A 12407-nucleotide genomic window follows, 5' to 3' on the forward strand; every position below is an offset into this window, starting at 1 on the left:
ATTTTTAGTATTACTGGGTTGTAATTCTGCTAGTGAACGGTTTCATTTTTTCCCATAACTGGGCCTATTCTCTAGACAGAATTCTTGTCCTTTCTGTCCCCAGGACTGGACTTGCCCAAAATAAAGCCAGTGTACACTGTGCCAACTACCTGTCTCCTCAAAGCCCCTTGGTCAGTCTTTTCTTTCCACTCAGGAGCAGCTGACTTAATAATCAGCCTCTGAGATTTTACTTTTTCATCACAGACACAGCAGTGTTGTGGTTTTCTGGATAACAAGATTGTCTTTGCAGGGGCACATTGGAGATTAATTCTAGTATTTGCTAAGTAGTGCAGAGACCTAACAGAAGTCAGGACTCTAAGTAAGATAGATTGATCTTTTAGTAAACCAGGAAGGGTTTGGGGTTTTTTTTCTTGGTTTTGTTTGTTTGTTTGTTTGTTTGTTTGTTTACTTTACACAAGGGCATGTATGTGATCTCACATTCTGTGGGCTACCCTATTTATAATACTGAGATCCTGATTCCACTGAAGTTCATGGATCCCTCATCATCACTAGGGGAAAAGGGCAAGATTTCTGAATCCTCTGTTAGGGGTTAGAGGAGAGATGGGTTGTAGGAACCAGCATTACCACCTTTTAAAACCATATCACCCCCATGAACCATGAAAGCATTTATATTGGCCCTATGTTTTTGCAAAACATAGAAATGCCAAAAATATGTCTTTGTTTAGTTACCAAATGTGAGAGAATGATTGTTAATTCTTTTATCTCCAAGGGCTCTGAGAAAGAGTACCATTTCTGGGCGAATTCTAGCAAAGAAGAGGCACCATACCCACTTATTGGTAAGTTTCTGTGAAAATATAAGATGGATTGTGTTTTAATTATAGTTCTAAATGTCTCAGAGAATTGGTCATATGGCCCTAAATTTAAATACTATTAAATAATTAATCCCATGTAATATTCACCTATTCATTTAATAAATACATATATCAAGTATGTCCTATGTGCAGGTAAATGATATCTCTTCATTCAAGCAACTAGTGGTGTAGAGGGGAAGAGAAATGTCAATTTTCCTTTCTTTTTTTTTTCACTTTACAAACAGAACTATTTTGTCAAACCTTTTAAAACTTTCTAAGAGAAAGCAAGATGTGCTGGAATTCCATTTTCCCTGTATATTTATTTTTCATATTTAGTTCTTGAATCTCCTTTCTTTTTCCTACCGTTTGCCTCTATAGAAAACCTCCTATGATCCAGTCATGCCTCTTAATCTATCAGTGAGTACTTAACACTTGCCCTGTACCCAGATCTTTGCTAGGCATCAAAAAAGAAAATGAAATCAAACCGTTTAGATTCCTAAGACTCTTTATTGACTTATTTAGCAATAGGTACTACCTTACCAACTAACTACTTTGCTATTTCTCCAGCCAAATTTCCCAGCATCTGTTTTGAGGAATTACTGGTAAATAGGTCACATCTCACCTTATTTAAACCATTTAGCTACAAAAATATTTCTTGATCAGTGAAGTCCTTCAGTATAGTTAACGGAAGTAGGGCAATTAAAATAAGGGACAGCATCTGTAGCAAATCTTGAGATGATGACATTGATGATGATGACGATTTCTGTTAATGATTTTTAAATGCTTGCTATCTGCCTAGCATTATGCAGAGCATATCACATGAGTTATCTCATGTAATCCTTTCATTGACCTGTGAGATCACTACAGTGTAATTTAGGTTTCAAGTGATATGAATAATCTAAATCCAAACTTTTCTATGAAATGTATATTCTCAAGCTTTAAAGCAAGCCATCATGCACATAGCACAAAATTCCCTGCATTTCCAGTTTATTTCTTAATGTTGTCATTTGTGTAAAAGTCAATGAGCAACAATTAAATCTGTGATGAAAAGTCAAATAAGTACTTAAAATAGTTGTTTTAATAAAATATATTAATTTAATTAAAACTATGTAGGTAGTAACTGTCAGGCTTAAAACAACATGAAGCTTCATTTTTAACTCACTAAAAAAGACACATAGGATATGGGACATGGTTGTTACTTAGCAGCAATTCTCCATTGTATATTTTACTGCATCTTGCAAATTTCAGTTGTGGATTAGCTACTGGCTATTTTGGTAAATCAATTTTGTTTTATTGCTGTCATAGAAGTCTTTATTTTTCTGCCTTTGTCCCTGAAAGTTGCTGTAGTACTTAATATCAATGAAACATTGACACTGTAGGCCTATGCGAGATGAAAAGGAAAAGTTCACTGAATTAGATTCAGTGATAAGTCTGGAATGGAAGAGACCTTACTCTCTGTACTTAAAAAGTAAACAAATCTACAGCACAATGGTACTTAAGAATTGAGAAAATGAAATTACTCAGCATACTAAAGAGCAAAAACTGATATTGCAGTCAGATGTCCAGGGTTTAGTTTTTCTAGTTTGAAAATTCCTTTTTGAATCTTGTTTTTGTGTCTCTCATGCCCTGCAGTCTTCCTCCTAACTATTGCCTGTGAAAAACGGCCTCAGAGTGGCGTGGTGGGAGGGAAGCATAAGTCAGACAAGCCAGCCCTTGAGTAACTCTAATTGTGTATAACTAATAAAGAGTATAAAATGTCTTCTTTCAGGCAGATATCTTGTACTGAATAATAGTAATAATAGTGATCTTTGAAATATATAGTTATTTGCCCTTTGTATTTAAATACTATTAACCACTGAATTTTACTTATTTGATCCTTACGATACTGTGTGATGGGTAGGATAAATATTTTAAATCATGGATTTAAGGCTGAGAGAGGTCAGGGATTTGCTGAAGATTTACAGAGGTAGGTAGTGTCAAAGGAGAAACTAGAATGCCTTTCAGTATTCTCAGATGTGAACATAGGAAAAGTCAACATGATGCAACTCACAAACTAGCCTGTGCATTCCCAAACAAGATATTCTTTAAAGACTTTTTCCTCTTTGTTTCTCCTCTCAACCCCCACCCCCCCAAAAAGAACTACTTTGGTGGGGCCACCTGCATTACACAGTGGTCTCCAAGTGTAAGAGTGTGCATGGTGATCGCTCAGTCAACAAAAGGATTCTTTATACCAAAAGTCCCAGGAGCAGATTGCAGGACATTCCATCCTGTAGCACACATGCTCATACTGACACAGTGCCAGTCAGCCTAAAGTCTACATTTAGATTTTTCTCTGTGTAGGACATGAATTCCCCTATGGGATTGAAATGGGTCACCTTCGAGACACGGCACTCCTGACGTGGGGGTCGAAGGGCTCCCCGACACCTTCCAACCTCCAAGAGCCCTTCCTCATGGAACAGCTGTCCCAAGAGAAGCAGTGCCACTTCATCTTGAAGCCCAGCCGGCTGGCTGTGGCCCAACAACTGGGTGGTGAGTTTTCTTCCTCTTTCATGAGAGCCTTTTTTTAGCAAAACTTTTCATTCCTGAAAACCAAGTTTTCAAAGTTCTTTGCCTTTATACAGGCAAAGACCCAAACTTCCAGCCAGATGAGGTATTTTTTTCTTTTGAATTTTCTAAGTGTTTTGAAAGGAAAGATGGAGCTTTAGAAGATGGGTTTATAAATCAGCGGTAGGAGTGACTGACGGGTAATCAGCGGTTGGTTGTGGTACGGTCTGTTCTTTCTTCACTGTCCTTCCCCCTTTAACCTTATGCCCACTGCAGAGTCAAAGGCACCAGTCAGTGCGGCAGGTGCTTCAATGCCTTCTTGTACTGTAATGCATTGCATTGTGTGTTCCCCCTAAATGATCACATTATTAAGAGAAGGCCGTCAGTGATGGGTGTCAGGAGATGCTGGTGCCCTACCTGGATCTGGCACTGATGATCATGGGAAGATGAAGGTAATTTCCACAGAAATCTCTCCTTAGCCTGCTAAGCTAATCTGAATTCCCTGGGAACAGAGCCATCTGTTACCCTCCCCATAATAAAGACTCCAGAGTGATAAAAAGTGGTGCTCAACACAGGAGGACCATCATTAATTACCCTAACCCATGTTTGAGCTTTAAACCCTCAGTCTGAAAGTAAGATTGTATAGAAATAAAAGCATATGTATCATAACAAAAAGTGTGAGGTGGGGGGGTAGCTGAAAATTGATGCTGAATTTTTGGAGCTGCTTTTGTAAACCTGAACAAACTGGGATACCCCATGGACAGTGGCCACTGTTTTATGCTCATCTCCACACACATGCATGTCCAGCCCTGTCTCTTTCGGTTGATGACCTAGCCTCAAACTTTATACTTTATTGAAATCACTGGTCAGGACTCCTCCATCTTGCCAATACCAGTGATAAAAACTGACCCTGCATTTGCACCAGTCCTCCTCTCTCCCACAGAGTTAAAGTGAGTTTTTGAACTCTAAGGCTGTTTACTCACATCTTTGGGGTGTTATGGAGATATTACAGTTTTCCATCCCCTGAAACGTGAGCTCCATGAAGGCAGAGAGTTGAGTCTGTTTTGTTCACTGCTATGTTTTCAGCACCTGAAACAGTGTCTGCATATATAAATTGAACTCAATAAATATTTGTTGAATGAATTCTTTTATTGACAGGTCTGTTGCTGGTACTCACTGAAGACACAAAGGGAATGTTGCCTTTATAACTAAGCTGAGGAAAATGGTGTTTTACTCTTCTATCTTTATACCCATGTTGTTCAAAATGACTTCTCTGGGTCCCTTGTCAGTAAAATAAATTTATTTTAACTGACTTGACCAAAACAATCAGGGGTCAAGAATCCTAAGAGTTTTACCCAACTTTGTCAACAGCTTGCTTAATTAAACTGTAGGCACCCTCTGTGTGTTAGTCCTCTGTTTCTCTCTGTTGGAAGTTAGGATAAGATTGGTTGCAGCTGTAAGATGATTCACGCTAAGGGAATGGAGTGACTACAGACCCATGGTGGCAACCTACCTGTGAAACTAAAACTTTAACAAGTGAACCAGTTTTGTATTTTTTTTAATGCCCAAGATTTTGATGAACAACTGCTTTGGAAACCACTGACTTAGAGCAGGGCTCAATAGACTTTTTCTGTAAAGGGCCAGATAGTAAAATTTGCAGATCAAGAGACAGAATTGATGGTATTACACAGGTACTTAAATGACAAGAGGAAAAGCAAATTTTAACAAATTCTTTTTATTGATGACATTCGATACATAGTAATAGAGTACAATTTTGTGTGGTACAGATCTACTAATGAGAGGAATTGGATTGTTGGGAATAACATTTCGCTTAATTGAAGTGCAAAGTTAGTATTCCAATTGTCACCATTGATTGGAAAGTGTTCTGATACGTAATTAGGTTTTACGTATTTCATCATCTTTGAAAATACCTTTTCACACAAGTAGGTACTTCCAAATACTGAGATACCAATGCTACAAGTGTACAATTTTAATTGAGCATGTTTCTCTCTTCAGAGATATTTGTAGAATTTTGTTAGATTCTTCTTTTGATATTTGCCTTTTGGCATGTCGTTTCATTGCATATTAATCACTTACACTTGAAAGTTAGGTAGAAGTGAAAGACTTTTGAAACATGAAATTCCCCTTTGCACAGGTCAATTGCACAGTTACAGGATTTTCAAATGTAGAAATATCCTTTGCACTTACCTTGAGGCAGGTAAATACTGCTAGACATGTAGTTTGAGCTCAGAAAATATCACTGCTGCAGTTTTTTTTATGGGAATGGAGATCTTGCTTCTTGTTTTGACTTTAGATGTTGAGAAAAGTGTGAAAGTAGCTTGACATTACTTCATCACTAAATGTCATTAAATGTCAAAGTAGTGTTTTTGTTTTCTTTAGATAAATACCCAGCAGTGGAATTGCTGTGTCACATGGTTGTACTATATTTACTTTTTGGAGAAACCCCCGTGCTGTTTCCCATAGTGGCTGCCCCAAGTTGCATTCCCACCAACAGTGCGTGCGGGTCCCCTTTCTCCACATCCTCACCAACACTTGTCATTTGTGTCCTGCTGATAATAGCCATTCTAACAGGTGTGAGTTTCTATCTCATTGTGGTTTTGATTTGCATTTCCCTGAGAATTAGTGATGTTGAGCATCTTTTCATGTGCCTGGTTGCCATCTTTATATGTTTCTTGGAAAAAGTCTCTTCAAATCCTCTGCCTATGTTTAATTGGGTTGTTCATTTTTTTGCTGTTGAGTTATATGAGTTGTTTATATATTTTAGACGTCAACCCCTTATCAGATATGTGATTTGCAAATAGTTTTTCCCATCAACTTACTGAAGTAGGTTGATTTTTCATTTTGTTGATGGGTTTCTTTGCTGTGCAGAAGCTTTTTAGTTTGATGTACTCCTGCATTTTTCCTTTCTTTGCTTTTCATTTTTGGTGCCAAATGCAAAAAAAAAAATCATTGCTCAGACCAGTGTCAAGTAATTTACCCCCATGTTTCCTTCTAGGAGTTTTATGATTTCAGGTCTTATATTCACGTCTGATCCATTTTGAATTAATTTTTTTGTATGGTGTGGTCCAGCTTCACTTTTCACTTACTGCTCTCCAATTTTTCCACTAGAACAAATCATAATAAAATTTATATGGAATCCCAAAAGACCTTGAATTGTCAAAGCATTACTGAAGAAAAAGAAGGAGGCGGGAGGAATAACCCTCCCAGACTTCAGACAATACTCCAGAGCTACAGTAATCAAAACAGCATGGTATTGGTACAAGAACAGACATCTGGATCAGTGGAACAGAATAGAGAGCCCAGAAATGAACCCACATCACTTTTGAAGAGACTGTCCTTTTCCCATTTTATATTCTGGGGGGTATCCCAGCGGCCCTGCCCCTCAGACCAGTGCCTTAAAATTAGGAAATGAGTCTCTTTAACATGAAGTCAGTGATTTGGAAAGAACTGCCTCTGCCCTGAGCCCTGGGGTGGGTAGTGTGCACACAAGTGCTTTAAGAACTGTTCCCCAGTCCACCATGGACCACAGATCTCCTGGGCGTGAGCTCTGTTGGCCTTCAAAGCGAGATGTTTTAGGAGTTTGTCTCACAGGTGCCAGACCTTAGAAGTTGGGGTGACCTATGTGGGGTACAAACTTTTCACTCCTTCTGGGGAAGGTCTGGGTTTTGAGGAGATTTTAAGTTCCCTCCCAACTGTAGGTTGTTGCACCAGGGATGGGTTTTACGGTGAGATTGTCTCAGCCTTTTGTAGCCACTTCCCTCTCATTTGCCCAACTTGACAGTCTCTCTGTCAGTTTTTAGGTTTTTTTCCAGAGAAAACTGTTGCATAGGTAGCTGTAGATATGGTGTGTGCGTGGGAGGAGGTGAGATCAGGATCTTCCTATGTCACCATCTTGCTAAAATCTTATTAAAGGGTTTTTTGTTGTGATTATTCTTTAATAATCTATGAGGACAGACTTCTGAGAATTATACTTTTTAATATTCAGCTCCCTAATTGAAGCATGGAGAAACACCGGCTTGGACCTTGTCGGGGCTGTCTGGGATGCTAAGCCTTCCTGAACTCCACCGGCCCTGCATTTACATCTCCCTTGCAGTTTTTATAGCAATTGCATGTCTTTTCATCAGTCTTTGACATTTGGAAAGTAAGAGCTGTGTATTAAAGCTCTGCAAGTATGTAAACTTTAATGAGATTTTTTTTTCTCTCAGTCCCAGAGGGAACGTGAGCTTTAAAATTGAATGTTGTACATAGTAAAAGACATGGCTGCAGCTGAAAGTATTTATAATAAAGTTCAGGACTCAATTTCTGCTTTATCCTCTGCACTCGTAGGATAGCTGGGTATATAACTTTATGATAGAGCATTCTTTCTAAGAAGTGTATGAAAGCTAAAAAAAAAGCAAATAATTCTGATAGTTTTAGAAATAATGAAACCAGATTAAATGTGAGGAAACTAGACTAAGTAGAACTACTCATCATATGTAAACATACATACCCAACAAACATTTGCACAGATTGGCATTGCTGGCACACAGGAACCCCCTCCTGGATTTAAGAATGGGTTCAGCTTTCTTTCCTGTTCTTTAAGATGGTGCAAGTTGGGAATGTCAGGACAGGAAGAAAGTGCTTTAGTTAAGCAGATTCTGGTATTTCTTCCTGTCCACACACTTCCAGAAGGCTGTTAAACAAGTGGAGAATGGATGTGGGGAGGAGGTCCTCTTTCTGGGGAGGAGATTGGTGTCTTGGCAGCTCTGTTCAAGGCTGCTGTGGACCTATGCCCTGGGCAAAGTAACACTTTTCAAACATTATCCTACTTAATTCTCTCGGTGAGGCTGTTAGCTGTAGGTGGTGTTCTCATGTTAAAGTGAAGAAGCAGGATAAGTAACTTGCACAAATAAATATCTGAAGCAGGAGTCTAGCTGGGCTCCTGACTCCTGAAGCAAAGAACTTTACACCTGGGTGTATGAGCATTTATGATGCACTTCTTGTATCCTGAGGAAGCCAGGGGTGGATGATGGTCTAGCTGCTGTTCAGTAAAATGTTTCCTATTTGATTATCTTCCCACGACGTGGCTTTTTTAGTATTTGGTTTATGTTGGGTATGCTGAGGAAATAAACAGTATGAAACACTTGCTTGAAATGAGCACTGGGCACTGCCGACTGTCCCCTCCCACCCCCTGGAATCATCTCCTTCGGTGTCCCCACCACCCGGAATAGTGTCCTTCGTGTCCCCCAACCCCCGAATGTTCTCCTCGGTGCCCCACCCCCCGAGATTGTCCCCTTCGTGCCCCGTGGTCAGAGAGAGCTGGGGGGTAATGCACCATCTCTGGCAGCATGGCTGGGGGTCAGGGCCTCAAAGCCACAGTGTGATGACCAGTTTCATGCACTGTCCCTGGTGAAAAATGTAGTCAGAATCTATGTGGGCACCACCTGTGGGCCCGTTCGCCTCAAGAGCTGTTTCGCATCTGCCCCACGCAATGCAGGCTTCGGGGGTCAGCCAGAGGTTTGGGCAGAATTCATGCCCATTATTTGGGTTGGGGCTCCCACTAGTCTGTCTGCTCCTTCCTGGGGTTCCCCCTTCACCCTCCAGCTGCTGTGGTCACCTCCATCTCCATTCTCTATAGTTTTTTCAAACCAGCAAGAGGATAGGTTTCTCTCCAAGTTTTAGTCACCCCTGCCAACCCGGGGTCCTACGCTCATGGAAGAAGCTGTAAAAGTGGGAAACTCACCCAGTGCCATGCCATTCCCTTCCTCCCAGGTGTCAAACTGTTACCTCCACTCTGTGCCTTCCTTTGGTCACTCTTTAGTGTCTTCAGGTCGGCTCTTATATCTTTAAGTGTTGCCTGGAGTTTATAGCTGTTACCTGTGTGTATTTGTTTAGGCCAGGGGGTGTAGGTGGCAGAAAGGTCAAAAAGGGCCCTAAAGAGCTGTCTTTTTAGGTATCAGATCCTGTGCAGATCCATCCATTTTTGTCTTAAAATTAGATGCAGATGACATCAGAACTGTTTTAGAACTATGATCTCACAAAACCATGATTCACTGCTGACCTTTCTCCTGCCTGTTTTGTTCCTGCTGTCTTGTTTCACCTAAATGTCTGCTCAGTTCAATTACTGTTCGAGAATGATTTATTGATTACTCACTAGACATGAGGGATGATGCTGGATCCTCTACCTGTTGAAATCGTGTTGATTCCAAATTCACATCCAATGCAGGTGCCTGCAGGACCACTCCCTCTCTCCTGACGGGGAGGCAGATGTGCTTCATGGTTCTTCTGAACGCCTCTGGTGCCTTGTTCCTCCCTCAGGATGTCTTATTTATTAATATACTTGCCCTCCCCCACCCACCCATCACCAGTCTTGTCCCCCTGTAAGATTATAAACTTTACCGTGGCAAGGGTGAGTCTCACTCATGTTTTCATCCATCCATGCTGCCTTAAACATACTTTTAAAGTCAGGAACCAAAAAGATACATGAAAAGTCTGCAGTTGGAGAGAAAGGGGGGGCACAGAGCATTAGCTTCCTGCCTCTGTGCTCCACAGCAGAGTGGGGCATCAGGTAGCAGAGCCTTCTTGTTCTCAGAGAGCACCTTCATAGCGACGCCTCCTCCCCTTCCCCCAGGTCTCCTCCCTCCCCTTTTCTTCCTCCTCCTCCTCTTCCTTCTCCCCTTTCCCCTCTCTTTCTCTCTCCTTTTCCTCCTCCTTCTTCCTTTCTTTTTCTCATTACTGAATTGTGGTCTAATTTGATCAGCTTTTTTGTTCACTTAGTCTCCTCTTTAAAATGGCCTGTGTGTTGGTATGAAATGCTTTGTGCTGTAAGTTCAGTAAACGGGGAGCCCTTTCACCTTTGAAAATTTGGTACCAGAATTCAAGCACATACATCAGTGACGTCCCCAAAATGGGGGGGGGGGGGAGAATAACCCAAGCGTTTAATGTTTCCTTACCTTATAAAATACTGAGCCGTGGTGCTGTGCATACTATACAATGGAAACTATAGAAATAAGATTAAGTGAATTAAATTAGTTTTGCTAATAATCTCACTTCTTCCTTAGATTCAGGTCAGAAGACGTTTAAAAGAAGAAGATCTATCATTAACTGGGCCTTCTGGCGAGGCTCGAGCACCCACCTGGACAACCAGCCCGTGTCACCAACGTCTCTGATGCCGGGACAGCTCTTTGGAGTGTCTTTGCCAGATATCTGTGAGAATGACAATCTACCCAAACCTATCTTGGTAAGTCTCGTTTTGGTCTGTAACACTTAACAGGAAAGGAGAGCTCCGGAGGGAAAATCTACCCCAAATGGAAAAATTGTGGACACTCATGGCTTTGGCTGAGAACCTTTACTATTACTTCAAAGAATACAAATCTTGACTAAACTATTGCAGCATCATAAGGCAGACGTGATGGGGAGAGATGGTCTTGTCTGCTGGCGCAGGAAGGAGCAGCATGAACCTGCTCTGATAAACTAGAGTCTGTCTGCTCTGTGGACGGAGAATGCACTTTATCCCACACGTTCCTCTCACATCCTTTCTTGAACCCTGTGTTGTTCAGAACATGACTCTTTTAGTCACCTTAGCAGCAAGGACTAAACCTCATACTTTTTATTAGTATTCTAAGTGTTTAGGCATGAAGATACATCCTCTGGCATTTAGTTACCTTTTGTATGTACAACAGATCAGGTGAAAGCCACTGAGTGTGTATGGTCTTCAGTGAAGGTAGTAAATGAACTCTGTCAAGCAGCATTTTTTGAGTGTCCAGTACCCTTCAGGCACCGTCCCGGATGCCTGGCACTTCATGCTCTGCTGTGTGTCTGTGAGTACCAGACGCTAGTCTAGTCACTTTATCGCTTGTCTTTCACAACAGATTTAGAGGGTAGTTGTCACCATCATCATCATCACCATCACCATCTCCATCATTCCTACTTTACAAATTAAAGCCCCACTGCCCCCCAAAAAAACCCTCAAGCTTACTGAAAGTCACACACAGCAAGCCTGAGCTGTAACTAGGTCTAAGGTCCTGTGGGTTGCATGTCTCCGACACCCACTTGTTCCTCCTCTGCAAGCATAGGATGCGCAGCTGGAAAGGAAGCAAAATGAAACACTGATTGGAATGGAATGGGACAGAGAAGGCTTCCCAGAGGTGATGATTTTGGAGCCAGATTTTAAAAGAAGTCAATATAGGAAGTAGGATGAAGTGTAAAGTAGGATGAAATGTAAAGTCACAAGAAAAGAAAGACAAGCAAGTGGAGGATGAGTTAGGCAAGAACATTTCCATGTCTGGGGACAAGATTTTGTGTTAGAGAACAGTGGGCAAAGAATAGTGAGACAGGAGGGACGTGAGGTAACAGGTACCTTGAAGTGACTATTGGATCGCTGAAAAAGGACAGTCGCATGAAAGCAAGTATTGAAATGTAGCAAGAACAAATGGGAGAAAATAGATTTAGACACACACACACACACACAAAGTGACTTTAATCCTCTGGCAGCCTGTCCAGCCCCAGCCCTTCAGTGCCTCCCGCAGGGCCGCCCCGGCCCCTGGCAGCCGGGGAGGGCAGCGATGTGTTCTCTGGCTCCTTCTCCGTCAAGTGCCATTTTGATTTTTGTTTCCTTTGTTTCCCCATAGGATATGCTTTTCTTCCTTAATCAGAAAGGACCCCTCACAAAGGGGATCTTCAGACAGTCGGCCAACATGAAATCCTGCAGAGAGCTGAGAGAGAAACTGAATTCCGGAGTTGAAGTACAGCTAGACTGTGAATCGGCTTTCGTGGTAGCCTCTGTCTTAAAGGTGGGGAACACATGCCCTTCGTCCCCCCCACAGTGGAGCTCTGGGGGAAGACAGCTGGTCTCCCTCATTATAACGCTATCCCCGTCTGTGAAGAAGCGTCATAGTTAGAGTTTCACAGCCAATTAGCTATGTGATAAAAGTACTTGTAGCAGAAATTCTTGTGGCAAAGATGTCTATGGCAAATAGGTTTACTTATGGGGGAAAAAAAACCTGGAACCCA

At 41.4% G+C, this 12407-nt stretch overlaps 1 protein-coding gene across 2 annotated transcripts in view; it reads left to right on the forward strand.

The window, feature by feature from the left end:
* LOC140694403 (rho GTPase-activating protein 20-like) overlaps window positions 1-12407 on the forward strand; it is a 29445-nt gene that overhangs the window by 3398 nt on the left and 13640 nt on the right. For both annotated transcript variants that reach the window (XM_072957664.1, XM_072957665.1), the window contains exons 2-5: window positions 770-836; window positions 3192-3380; window positions 10457-10635; window positions 12026-12187. In XM_072957664.1, the coding sequence (XP_072813765.1) occupies window positions 3218-3380; window positions 10457-10635; window positions 12026-12187 (504 nt within the window). In that variant the 5' untranslated portion in view covers window positions 770-836; window positions 3192-3217. The remainder of the gene's footprint in view (window positions 1-769; window positions 837-3191; window positions 3381-10456; window positions 10636-12025; window positions 12188-12407) is intronic.

The sequence above is a fragment of the Vicugna pacos genome, unplaced genomic scaffold, assembly GCF_048564905.1.
Source record: "Vicugna pacos unplaced genomic scaffold, VicPac4 scaffold_21, whole genome shotgun sequence".
Taxonomy (NCBI): domain Eukaryota; kingdom Metazoa; phylum Chordata; class Mammalia; order Artiodactyla; family Camelidae; genus Vicugna; species Vicugna pacos.